At 36.4% G+C, this 13,069-nt stretch overlaps 1 protein-coding gene across 1 annotated transcript in view; it reads right to left on the bottom strand.

Annotated features, from left to right (window-relative positions):
• LOC149578586 (callose synthase 3-like) overlaps positions 1 to 13,069 on the bottom strand; it is a 111,047-nt gene that overhangs the window by 54,783 nt on the left and 43,195 nt on the right. Inside the window, exons 13-22 of the mRNA XM_089830012.1 lie at positions 11,035 to 11,157; positions 10,751 to 10,868; positions 1,775 to 2,106; positions 1,509 to 1,561; positions 1,310 to 1,370; positions 983 to 1,064; positions 853 to 902; positions 655 to 741; positions 315 to 449; positions 84 to 178 (exon numbers count right to left, since the gene is read on the bottom strand). Coding sequence (XP_089686138.1) covers positions 84 to 178; positions 315 to 449; positions 655 to 741; positions 853 to 902; positions 983 to 1,064; positions 1,310 to 1,370; positions 1,509 to 1,561; positions 1,775 to 2,106; positions 10,751 to 10,868; positions 11,035 to 11,157 — 1,136 coding nt within the window. The remainder of the gene's footprint in view (positions 1 to 83; positions 179 to 314; positions 450 to 654; positions 742 to 852; positions 903 to 982; positions 1,065 to 1,309; positions 1,371 to 1,508; positions 1,562 to 1,774; positions 2,107 to 10,750; positions 10,869 to 11,034; positions 11,158 to 13,069) is intronic.

Genomic DNA, 13,069 nt, shown 5'->3' with positions numbered 1-13,069 from the left:
GAGATTATCATTATAATAATCATCAAGTTTTACCTAGGCAATATTTGGATGTCTCTATATTCAAACTTGTAGATCACTTTTACCAGTTGCTTATTAAATCCTCTGTACGAAAACTAGTAATCACTTGATTCCAAAGTTGGGCAAACTTTGCAGCTTCTTTCCTTTTTCCAGCCTCAACCTGCATAAATCAGCAAATATTAACCACAATAATTCAAGATATCATGTGATTATCAGTCAGATTAAAATCTTGAATTATTCAGACATAAAACATGTACACTGGAGAAATATATTTTATTGAATCGTGTATGCTTCACCTTCTTAAACCTTGGGGAAAAGAAAGCTTTTAACCCCTTTCTCTCAATTTTCTCCTTGAGAGGTGGTACTAGGCATTCATTAAAGGCTCCAGGCAGAGATTGGAATCGAGATCTTAGCATCCCCAATGTTCGTATCTGAAAATGAAGCCCAAAGCAGAAACGTAACTTATAAGAAAATTCTATATACAAATATAAATCAGACAAGGAAATTTAATGTTTTAAATTGAAAGCCACTTTATCAACACTTTTCATAAAAACAGGCCCCCAAGAAAGAAAATTTACTTAATAAAGATACATGAACTTAGAATAATATTTTTAAAAAAATCAAACAGCAACACACCTCACCAAGATGACGAAAGGCTCCATAAATGCCTCCAAAGATAGTGGAGAAGATGGCATACCAAATTTGTGTATCCATGAAATAAACCTGTAAATGAATAATTGCAGATCAACATAGCCAATAAACAAAAGTAAAAATCAGGTTGAGCTCGTATTCAACAAAAAATAACATAATTTTGATAACTAAATTCATTCTTACCAGTATTATTGGAGCCCATAGAGCAATCACTACCCCTATATTCCTCTTGGCTAAAAGAGAAATAACATATTAGAGAACTCTGTCAGTATAATCAATCATAAGTGACTTACTCAGAATTATATAGTCTCACCTTGTGGAAAAAGCTCATGCCATTGGTAATTGCTAATGCTCATTTTCAAGATCACCTTTGTAGGCTTGACCAGTGGTTTTATCTAAAAAACAGACATTGTGAATTTTAACCACCAAGTCAAACACTCAACTCACTCAAGATCCAAAGTTATAAGGGTACAAATGGAACAAAAAATTAATCTCTGCTATCAACCATCATGACAGTGATATTACATATGACTTATACATATCAATGTTCACGATATTTAGCTAAATATTTCTGGGGAAATTGCATTAGAATATATATTTCTCAAAAGCAAAATCCTCAGATCAGAAACAAGTTTGTTACCTCAATATAGTAGCTAAATGCCAGCTTGCTTATGAGTAAAAGGATCCAAAACAATGTATACCTAGCAATTTGCCAAATAATATTTTTTGAAATACGAAAACATAACCTATAATCATAATCAGTACTAAACCTAAATTCATCCATCAAACGTGCTCAAATTCAAAGTCATGAGTATAATATAATAAACTTAGAAAAATACTTGAAAAGAGAGGAGAAGCTCTCATGCATTCCTCGTCCAACATATAGTCTTGGCTGCAAATAACGAGAAGTAGATTGATGTTGACATTGCATTTATTATAGAAATGAAATGTCTAAACAGTCCAACCATATTTGCATTTCAGACTACAACTAGCACAATGTCATAGTTAGCCACTAGAATTTGATTAAAAGCAATAAATTGATCTCATAAGCTCAAAATGAGAATGATTAGCCAGATTTGAAGAGAAAGTTGTCTAGCATGCTCACCTGCTGCCACCATGTTAGGATAGTGAAAATTCTCCAATTTGAGCTTTCAACAAATCGCCTTACCATCGGAAACAAAAACACTATTGCCGCTAAATAATTGGGTATTAAGTATATTACAACTGCTGAAATATACAAGGAAGGACTTTTCCATTGTCCAACCCAATTCTTTAAACTTCTTAAGAGACCGGTTGGATTATCCCAAGAATGAACATAACAAGCTGGAAGAAAGATGACCCATGCAGCAGCTATTACAAGCTTCAATATATGTCGAATAATCTGGGTTTTCTTCATGGTCTTCCTTGCTCTCCAGTTTAGGACTATATCAAGTACAGCTACAATAAAAGAGAAATAAATGAACTATATTGCTTTCCAGATGCTGTTATCTTAATCTACAATCAAATATATGCACCTATCCCTTGTTATACATTATCATAAATGGAACCAGAATAACCAAACATAATTTTGTGAAATGCCTAGAGCGGAGATATTTTAATTAAAACACACAAAAATAGAAAGTATGACAATTGCCACTGATGTAATATTTGGTCAATACATTCACTACCAGAAAGTTATTGCTTTCAATAAGGTATTTCCTAACCCATTCAATCAAACCTTTGCTCTCATGGCAACAGTTGTATCCAGAATAGGAAAAGGCTTTTTTAAGACACCTGCACTGTACCTCACTTGGCAAATGTTGTATCAGAAAACAGTGTTCAATTGTCATTCATGTGGAAGGGAAGATCCTTTATTTAGGATGACCTAAAATTGATATTTTACAGAACTTCAGGGATCGATAGATTTTTGGAATGGCAATTCATTTTCAGATTTTGGAGACACAAGTGGAATAGCAATTAGAATAACACAAAAAAAAAAAACTTAATTTAAAAGATATAAAGAATGAGAAGTTTCAATTCATCATTTATGTAAAAAATATAAACAGAAGCCAAAATTTTGTGTAAATTTTGGTAAATCAATCAACTAATCCAAATATATATATTATTCATCAATTTAAAGATATAAACCACAATCACTGATGAAATTCATTGTTGAATGTCCAAGACAAATGTCATGCAATACTCCTAATCTTTGGAACTTGCAGGTTCCGCTAGCTCTTGCAGCTGAGTACCAGCAAACCATGTCTATGCAACCTGGTCCTAATCAATCTATGTCAACTCCTCAAAACCTTCATCTCAACATACCATAGGACTCTCTTTGTATTCAACTTAAGTCTACTTTCCCAAAGGTAAGCATGATATTCTAAATTGAGAGATGAAGTTACATGAACACCAATTTCTCTCAATAGTAGAGAGACTACCGACCTGTGATTGGAAGATTTTAAATGTGACACTAAAAACTCGAAGTAAGACCTTAAACAATCAAACAAACATTGTTTGCTTAAGTAAAGAAGAGATAAACGAGTCAATAGAAATTGACATTCTTGCTTCCTTCTCATTCTGTAATGAAAACAAAATACACATTTATAGCCTCACAGATGAGTGAATCAGAAAGACAATCATCAAAGAAGAGTCAACTCCAATGAAAAGCGGACCGAACTCAAAAAGTAGAGGTAGAGGTGGAACCTAACTGCCTTCAAACAAGGATGGCACATCTTTATTATCTAACTGAGAATGAACCATATTCACTCAAGCTATTTAAAACAAAAAAGGTGCAATGAGATTACCAGCAGTGATAAGAACTGAATGACGTGTGTAACACTAACAATGATGAATGCACAAATATTTATCACAAGCACACTAGGCACCCTTGTGCCAAAGTGTCCACATATATCACAAGTTCGCCAAATGTGTTCCACTCATGTTGGATCAATATGGCTTTCCTCTTGCCATCAATCATAATGGTCTTCATGATGCTCCTCTTCAACTCCACATCATCTATGGAGAGAATTCTACCATGAATGTGCACACGATTTTTTTATGCATAGAAGGCCATGTTAAAAGGAGTGTCGAGTTTCTGCTACCTTGCAAAATCATCAGCTTATCATATAACTACAAGATGGTCTCTTTCTATTGAACAGCAACCTCAAATTGGCAAAGATTGTTATTAATGCACTCATACATTTTTGCAACATTGGAAGTGTCTGAATCTCCATATCTAATCACCACAAAGATTTGGGCTATTATAAAGATTATGCATTTGGCATCTAACCAAAAAGAAGGATGCATATTTGGTTTTGATGGGTTTGATTAATTCCTTTTAGAAAGGATTGAAATAGAGCATGTGACATGTTGTGATTGCAGACAAACTAACACAATCCAATTCTATGCTTTCATGCTGGCACAAGCTGCAACTCCAAATTTTTCCTCTTAATCTTTAGGTCCCAAGAATGAGGATTATTCTATGCTCAAATTTGGGACACCATTTTAGATTGCTCTTCCTCAAGGATGCCCAATTGTAATACCCCTTTCTTCACGCTAGCCCTATTGGCACCTAGTTGGTCTATCTTTCCATCCGGATAGGCTAACGGCATTTGTTTTAGGATGTCAACCAGTCACAGGAGTTTAGGTTTCAGTAGAGGAGATTTTAAGTGGGAGATTCTAAGGTTAAAGTCACATTGTTTTATAAAGTACTTTATTATTTAAAGTCACTTTATGACAAAAGGACTTAAGTGACTAAAAGACGAAATAGGTTTTTATCCCATACTACTAAGTTGTTCACATCTCCCCTCACTTTGAGGTTATAAAAGAAAGCAGTTGCTTTGGGATTGTCACCACGAATATATGTTATTTTCTCAAATCCTAAAAGTTGCTTAAATGTGATTGGATATTTCCTAAGGACGAAACCCCTTGAGGAAAATAGTGAGGAAAATAGTGAGGCTGGACCCAAACCTAGTCCTCACATTGTATTTCAGAACTGAGGCTTGAATCGATACATTGATTTACAGGATAGAGAAGCTTCAATGGCAGAAGGCAGAACAGGAGATTAAAGACAGTTTGCTTAAGACAGGTGTCTATGCAGCAGTAATAGCTACGAATTAATAGAGGTAACCGGCAGTCTGTCAAGTTTGAGAATAGTATGTGAGGACAGTGGGACGTCTATCTACAGCAACGTCAGTCACAGTCCATCATCCGACAACCTTCAGTAAGTGCGTTAGATTGGAGGCAGTAGAGGTATTTGGGTGGCCATAGATTGATGTGAGCAGAAGCTATCATAATAACGTAGTGGGAAGCAACCTTAGCACATGACCAGGAGACCATCTTGGTTCCGCAGGTGATAGAAGAGTGCAGTCCGTGACTGTTGTTCTAAGGCCATGGAGTTACAGAGCCATCCTTCAAGGGTCTGCACATGGAACCAAGCTACTTCAGGACGTGGCCAGGGGAGAAAAATTGAAAGGCAACATCCGGACCAAGAGCTACACTAACTTGCAGTGGTTGACAGGAACGTGAACCAGTAACAGCACACTCACATCACTCCAGCAGGTGGTAACCCCTTGGATAAATACGGGTGTGTACACTACTTCCAGTCAAGTAGAAATATTTGAGTTCATTCCTGTAATCTTCTTGCATATCTGAAATAAAGATAGCTTATTATTAATTGAACTGAGTTTGCACATTCAATACTATTTAGCTATTTTTTGAGATCATCATTGTTGTAATTGGTTTGGGAATGATGAGTTAATATGTGGGGAATAGTTATTTACCTAAATGTGATAGAACTATCACAACAGTGGTATCAGCATGTTCATTATCCAGTTTGCATGCCAACTATTTGACTAAATTCCAAGAATTGGAGATTGATTTCTTTAACCCGATTAAGGGCCGGATTCTTACACCAATCTTCTCTATGTAAGCAAAACTAATGGCAATGAGGAAACATTGAAGATTTCCAACTATCCTTTAGAAACTGCAATAAAACCTACATGTGGAATGGCAAACACTTAATTCTTTCTCATGAGCCCAAATCGGATGTTGGCCTTTATTTAGGATTTAGATCAATTCTTTTCAATCTCAAACAAAGATAAATTCTACATCAATTGTCCAATACGTGTGTCTTAAAGGATATCCTCTCCTTTCTAGGGTCCACATGGAGATTTAAGCATAAATAAAATTTACGAAGAGAAGACACAAATAGTATTTTCAGTCATGACGTGGTTCAACAAGAAAAGTGGTTGAACCAAGTTACTTTTAAGGTTTATCTATAATCTTTTTTTTAAATGGCCCTCTCTGGGTAAGCTGCATGATTGGTTGGTTGAAACTCCACTACAAATCTTTTCTTCTGGAAGACTTTATTATTTGACTAGTGCAAAAGGATGGTTTTTGATGGCCTACAACTCCCCTCATGATAGGGAAACCTCGCTCAAGGGTGGCCCATGGTTCTCACACAAAGCTTTGCTACAATTGAAACTTAATTACCAGGTATGTCCTTAAGGCATCCCACACCTATACTAGGTACATTCGGGTAAGGGTTTGCTAGGAGGTATGCCTAGGTATTCCCTAGGTAGCACTAGGTACATACCCACGTGCACCCTAAGGTACTTAGGGCCAAAAAGTAACAAAAAAGTCATTTTCTTTACTCTTTTATTGGATCCAAAATCCTAAAATGCCCCTAAAAGCACCATTTTTCCCAATACAAAGATCATTTTTCTCTCTTCACCTCTTTCTTCTCATTTTGCTTCCCACACCCCTTCTATCAATGGGTTTTTCTCACCTCTAACACCTTGTGCAGCTCATCATTACTTCCCTATTACACGGGGACTCGCACACCCTCCCAAACCTTGGAGTACCCGTCCCCAAGACGTCCCCTCACCAGGTACTCACGTACCCAAGTACCCCCGCCTCCACCATTCCACAACCATGCTGCCACGAGTATGGGGACTTGGATTTCTATTTGACTTTTGTTTTTTGAATGTTACTATTGGGTATGTAAAATGTTACTATGTTGACTATTCAATGGTTCTAGTTCATGTTGCAATTTGGCTATGTTCAAGTATTTTAATTTGGTATGTTCTACTGAAACATCATTTAATAAAAAGCATTTCAAGTTCTATATGTATATCATACAACACTCCTCCCTGCCCCGTCCTCCCCTTGTCACCGTCCGCCAGCCGTCCCCCCGTCGTCTTGAAAATGAGGCCCATTTTCCCCCCATCCCGAAAACCCGTTCTGACGTCCCGACGTACCCCAGTACTGGGGTAACATTGATTACTTCCCCTCAAACCCATTTGGGTCTCACTCCCAAATCCCCACTAGTTAGTAGGGTCTCTTGTCATATAATAAATTTTATTACGAGGGAGGGGGTTTGGGAGTGGAGACCAAAGTCAAGAACTTAGACAAATAAAATTATCACTACTAAATGCCAATCAATAAAAGATAAATATTAAATATGTATTTATCAATTGGCATTTAATATTTATCTTCATCACTACCATATCACATTTGGCTTTGATCGATGAAGTATTCTACTATCAAATGAAATTAGTTTTGAAAGTTTGTATATTTCTTTAAGTTTTATGCATACATAATATAATATATATGTATACATACATGTACCCAAGGGCAAAGTTTTTTTTGCCCATACCCACATACCCGGTTCTTATATCCATACCCATACCGGAAACTTAGGTTTGAAGTCATGGACTCATGGTGTCGACCTTCTCACTAGATCTTTCACTGTCTCTCAGATTTCTGTAAGACTCCTGAATCTTCCTCTCCAGTTTTTGCCCACTCAGAGACTCTCCTCTACTGGAAATTCTGTGGGAAAGTTAACTTCTGTCCTAAATTTGAAACTAAAAATCAAACATTTGACATTTGCCAGAATTCTTATAGTGTTTGATTTATCCAATAAATTGTCAAAAGAAAGTTTCTTTAAAGTTGTCAACAGGATTTCTAAAACCAACAACTGGATCTTAAAGAGCTGACATTTGAATGCAGATTATTTTACCACAGCCCACTTTGCAGAAAATTGCCCAAAGTCTTCTCATTAAATAATTAGTTGAACACATAAACAAACAGTAGCTCCTTAATATCCAAGAATGGATACAAACATTTCCTGAGCAAGACATCATTACATTTCTACTCAATGAAACCAAAAGTAGTGCACAAACTTGCCCACAGAGACCTTGATATATACAGTCTTCTTCTATCCCAGAAACCACTATGTTAGCCCTTCGAACTTTCCTGGACTTATTAAACTAGAGACCGACTTCCTGCGGCTAGTTGTTTCCTGTATTTGTAACTAACAATATATTACAAAAATAAGTCTTCATGATGGGCTGAGGAAAACAAATTGCCTAATGAATGTAACACATACATGTTTTATCATCTGTTAAAGACCATCTGTAAACGGTTTCAAAGCAAGATTTAATTTCATTTCTTTCATTCTGCAATGCATCTGATGAAAAATATTCATTCCAATCACCAATCTAAGCCATCCAAAGGCCTAGACAGCACCATCTTTACTCAGACTTCATTAAGAAGTTGCTGGCTTTAAACCCTCGAACTGATTTTCCCACCATTGATCTTGTGCACTGATTGCCACTGTAATCGTCCTTTTGGCCTAGAAAGGTCACATGTTTGATTGATCGCTTAAATCATCAAAAACTACATCTCCACATATAATCTTCTTTCTCTTCTAAAGCCTCAAAAGGTTTAACCCCTGCTGGGCCCAAATAATATATTTATTCATTTGAAACCTTTCATTCAGCTTAGTAAATGATTAGGCAAACAATATTACAGTCAAAAATGATGTTTCAATCACACAAATCATGATTACTATAAAAAGCAATGTCTCACCAAGTTCTTAGGATAGAGATATGGGGACAGGAATTTTTTCCAGAATTTGGGCTGACTTAAAAAAAGTTTAAACAAACTAAAAGCACATGAAATTTGAAAAAGTAAATATAGTGTGCTGCATTTGCAATGTCAATCCTCCACCCTCTAGGTTTAGGGTTTCTAGATTTTTTCCCTTAAAATGTAAGCTTTTATTTATATGCACCAGCTAGAGCATGCTGTCCAATCCCTGAAAAGGGAATATCCCCTCCAGTTCCCCAGCTCCCAAGGATATTTAGGATGTTACGGATGTCAACTGAACCCTTAAGGATGCATACCCAAGACCAATTTCAAAGCCTCTCTGCTTGAACCCATGGGATGCTTTGTTTGTTGTTGATCTCACAAGGATAAATGGTTTACATGTCCGTCCGGACTGATATTGCAAATTTTCAGTACCTAGAGAAACAAAACCATGAAAAGGTTTTCCTGTCATCCAACTGCCATAAGAAATCCTATGAAGATCTTCTTTCACATGTTGCCTACTACACTGCAATCAAAACCAACATTATCTATCCAATTAAAACATCAATCCGGTGGTTCACAAGTTTTTTCAAAAAATAAAATTTCGTAAGTTCTTTTAAATCTTTTGACAGACAAAAAATGATCCAGCAGTGTCAATGCTTCCTTGCAATTTGCTTTATAACTCATGACAACCACAAAACTGTGCATCACACTTTGATCAATGATTCACAAGTCTTTTCAACATGGAAGGACTCTCTTGGTTCAAAGAATGTGACATTAGAGCATCTGGCAATGGAGATTCAATTTTGCAATTAAAGGAGTTCAAACATTGTATAGCTTCCACATCCAGAATGGATATATCTTATTGATCATGAAAGATGTAGCGACTCAAAAAAAATCATTGAAAAGCTCCCTCGCCCCATCAAGCCCCCCATTCATGATTGTATCAATGCCTTTTAACATGCTCCAAAATTAAGTGACCCAGAAACTTGCTTTTGTTCATCATTAGATACAAAAGGCTGTTGATTTAAACCTTAAAAAGAATCCAGCAACTCTCAAACCTCTCCAAAATACAGTATATAAAGCTTTTGGAGCTAATTCTTGGATGCCTCTGGTTGAAACATGACTTGGATTTACAATGATACTCATGTATCAGCATAGCAATCTGAAGTAATTTTGGGTATCAATAGAAAGACTACCAAGCTTTACAAGTCCCCAGCTTCAAAAGACCATTGACAGTAGAGCATCCAACAAAGAGTCATTTTACAAATAAAGGACCTCCAAGCCTTATTCTATACTTCAGAAATCAAAATGACCATCTTTTGGTGGAAAAGATCCCCCCAAAGCCCTCCATATTTGTTGATCAACAGGTTTCAATGTGCTTCATGATCAAAAGACTGCAAAGCTTTCTTTCATCCTTCATGTGCAAAATATCAATGATCCAAGGTGGATCCAACAGCTCCTAGGCCTCTCTAGAGTAAGTGAAATTTATAAAACCTTTAAAGCTTATCCTTTGCTGGCCTTGCTTAAGATATTCAAGATCACTTTGATTCCACTGATGCTACTGAATCAATATCGCAACAATTAGTTCACTTACTCCTGCCCGACCCTCCCCCCCCCCAATACCCATTCACCCAAAAAGTTATGCTGAGCTCAGTTTATTTGGATTCTCATCAAAATTATTCAAACTCCAGGCTGATTTACAGGACTATTGGTCCACTCGGTGATATATCTTCTCCAATTCCAAATTTAATTTTCTATCTTCTGTTGTTCTCAAATGGCCTTGAGTTTCCTGCTCCAAATATCCAATGTTACGTAACAGAAAGCATACTTCAAAATATTGATAATATTTTCCAAAATAAATAGAAAGACAGGATGCACATCACATAAAGATTTTCCTAGCAAGGGACTACATTTCACTAGAAAAATTGGCACAAGCTTAACTACACAATTGTCAAATCCCAGAATGCTAAAGGAATGTCCAAGGTTGTTAATCAAAACAACCCTATCTATGTATTTGGAAATATTAATGACATTAATTTTGGGGTTTAAGATACATGAGAAATCAGGTTGTATGTTTTTATATTAAATACATCTATACCTTCATATACACAAAATCAGTCATGCACAAGAAGATGAGCCAAAAATCCAATAAAATATTGTTATGACATTATTCTTTCTTAAGCATAAGAAACCAGATCCTTACCACACATAGATGAAAAATAAGTACCTTGCAAGAACTTCAATATTGCAGCTGTTATGAATATACTCAAAACTTGTTTAAAGATGGAGGAAAAGAAGATTTCAGTTGGAGAGGCTGGTGCATGCCAGGCAATAATTATCATGGCCTGCAATACATTGAAAGATTAACAGTATTACGATTGAAAGATACTTCATAGATTTCAAAGTTTACCTAAAACATAAACCTGCTAGTTATCATTAAAAAACTAACATTTGTTCACATTAGATTCAAGAAAATTCAGCAAGCAATCACATAGAATACAAGATCTCTACCTGAAGAGCTAATATAAAAAATGTCCACATCCTATCAAAGCTTCTATAAAGATGCCAGTATGAACGAATTTCAACAAAATTTGTTTTGGCAATCCATTTGGGTCCTCGAATCTGCATAGCTCCCTGCAAAAGTTAAAGTAAATAACCCGTGTCACGAAATCAAAGGAAACAAAAGTATTGAATCAAATCAAAGATCAATGGAAACAAATCGACTCCATCTTTGCATCAATGAATGCAAACAAATAGACTCATGTGTATAGGTGAAATTATGTTAACCCAATCACAACATGTGCAAAGCACGCTTATAAAAAATATATGTTATCCGAAGACACGTTTCTACCCCTAAACCCTGGGTTTCAGAAATGGGGGCGGCTTCAATAATGTGGGGATGGTCAAGGACATTTCCAAGACATCCCCGATTAGCTCAAATATCGAAAACCCATCCTAGAAATTTCGGAAATGGTCAACGGGTTTCTTGTGCTTATTGACCTTCTCGAGGATGGTTGGGGATGGCCAAGCTGTCTCCCGACTATCACAAGGATGGTTTGAAGATTTTGATGGCCAAAAAGCCATTAACACGAAATTTAATAATAATTTCCAATTTATTTTTTGCCATTCGTAGGGCCCACGGGGATAACTGTTATGAAATAATAAAATATCATATGATATGTAAGTTTGTAAAATTATAACCTATCATATGTTTGTTTGTCGTTTTATTTGCACTGCATAGACAATTTGCAGACGAGGTTTAGGGCATTTAAAGAGGTGTTCAAGGGTATTTGCAGGGACATTTGTGTAGAGGCATTTGACCATTGTATAGTGATAGTGACATTGATATGGATCAAGATTAGAGGTAGCTATCATACAGTCTTTGTTTTCATTTTTACTTTCATGTTTCAAACTGAGTGCTTTGGCATTATATGATCATTGATAGTTGATACATTGATGGAACGATTATATGATTACTGATAGTTGATACTTTAAAGTCTTTAATTTTCAATGTAACACCAGTATTGGGGTACATCGAGATGGCGGGACGTTGGGACGAGTTTCCAAGCTGGGGGAAAATAGGCCTCATTCTTGGGACAGCAAGGGGACGGCGGAAATGAGAGGAAGGGGCAGGGAAGGGTGTTGTATGGTATACATATAGGACTTGAAATGCTTGTTATGAAATGATGTTTTAGTAGAACATACCAAATTAAAATACTTTAACATAGCAATATTCAAACATGAACTAGAACCATTGAACATTCAACATGGTAACATATTACATACCCAATAGTAACATTAAAAAATCAAAATTCAAATAGAAACCCAAGTCCCCATTCTAGCGGCAACATTGTTGCGAAATGACGGAGGTGGGGGTACTTGGGTACGCGAGTACCCAGTGTGGGGACGTCTCGGGGACGGGTACTCCGAGGTTTGGGAGGAGGGTGCGAGTCCCCGTGTAACACTGGTAATTTTTCATTTTGTTGAAACTTGAAACTTGAAACCTTTGTGCATTATGAAATAAAACTATGATATTTTTCATTCTCTCATTTGATGTCATCCTACATACCCATTTTTAATATTCTATGATGATTCTATTTGATGTTATGTTTTATGATGATTTGATGAATGGAGTTGATAATTTTAAATTATTGTGATATTGCTATAAGGATTTAACTATGCAGTTTTTGTGTCAAAGACCCATATTTCATGAGTAGTGGTTTATACAAACCCATTTCTCATGACAATGAATAGAACACAAGCACTCATTGGATGTAGGTGATGCTCACAAAGTTGAAGCATCAGGATTTCCCAGGAGGTTAACCATCGATAAGGAGGAGATACCAATATCATAAGGTCACCCATCCCAATTCTACTCCAACTCGAGTGCACTCAACTACAGAGTTTCCTTCATGGTTATACCCACTCTGCTTGCAACCCAATTTAACCAAGGAGGAAACTCTGTACTTAAGCACACTCAAGATGGAGTAGTACTAGGATGGGTGACCTCCCACGAAGTCCCAATGCTTCACCTCTGTGAGCATCA

This window comes from Cupressus sempervirens, chromosome 1, assembly GCF_028749045.1.
Source record: "Cupressus sempervirens isolate cs-2001-9-10 chromosome 1, ASM2874904v1, whole genome shotgun sequence".
Classification (NCBI taxonomy): Eukaryota; Viridiplantae; Streptophyta; class Pinopsida; order Cupressales; family Cupressaceae; genus Cupressus; species Cupressus sempervirens.
The sequence above is the reverse complement of the archived record's forward strand: the minus strand, read 5'-3'. Positions and strand labels throughout refer to the sequence as shown.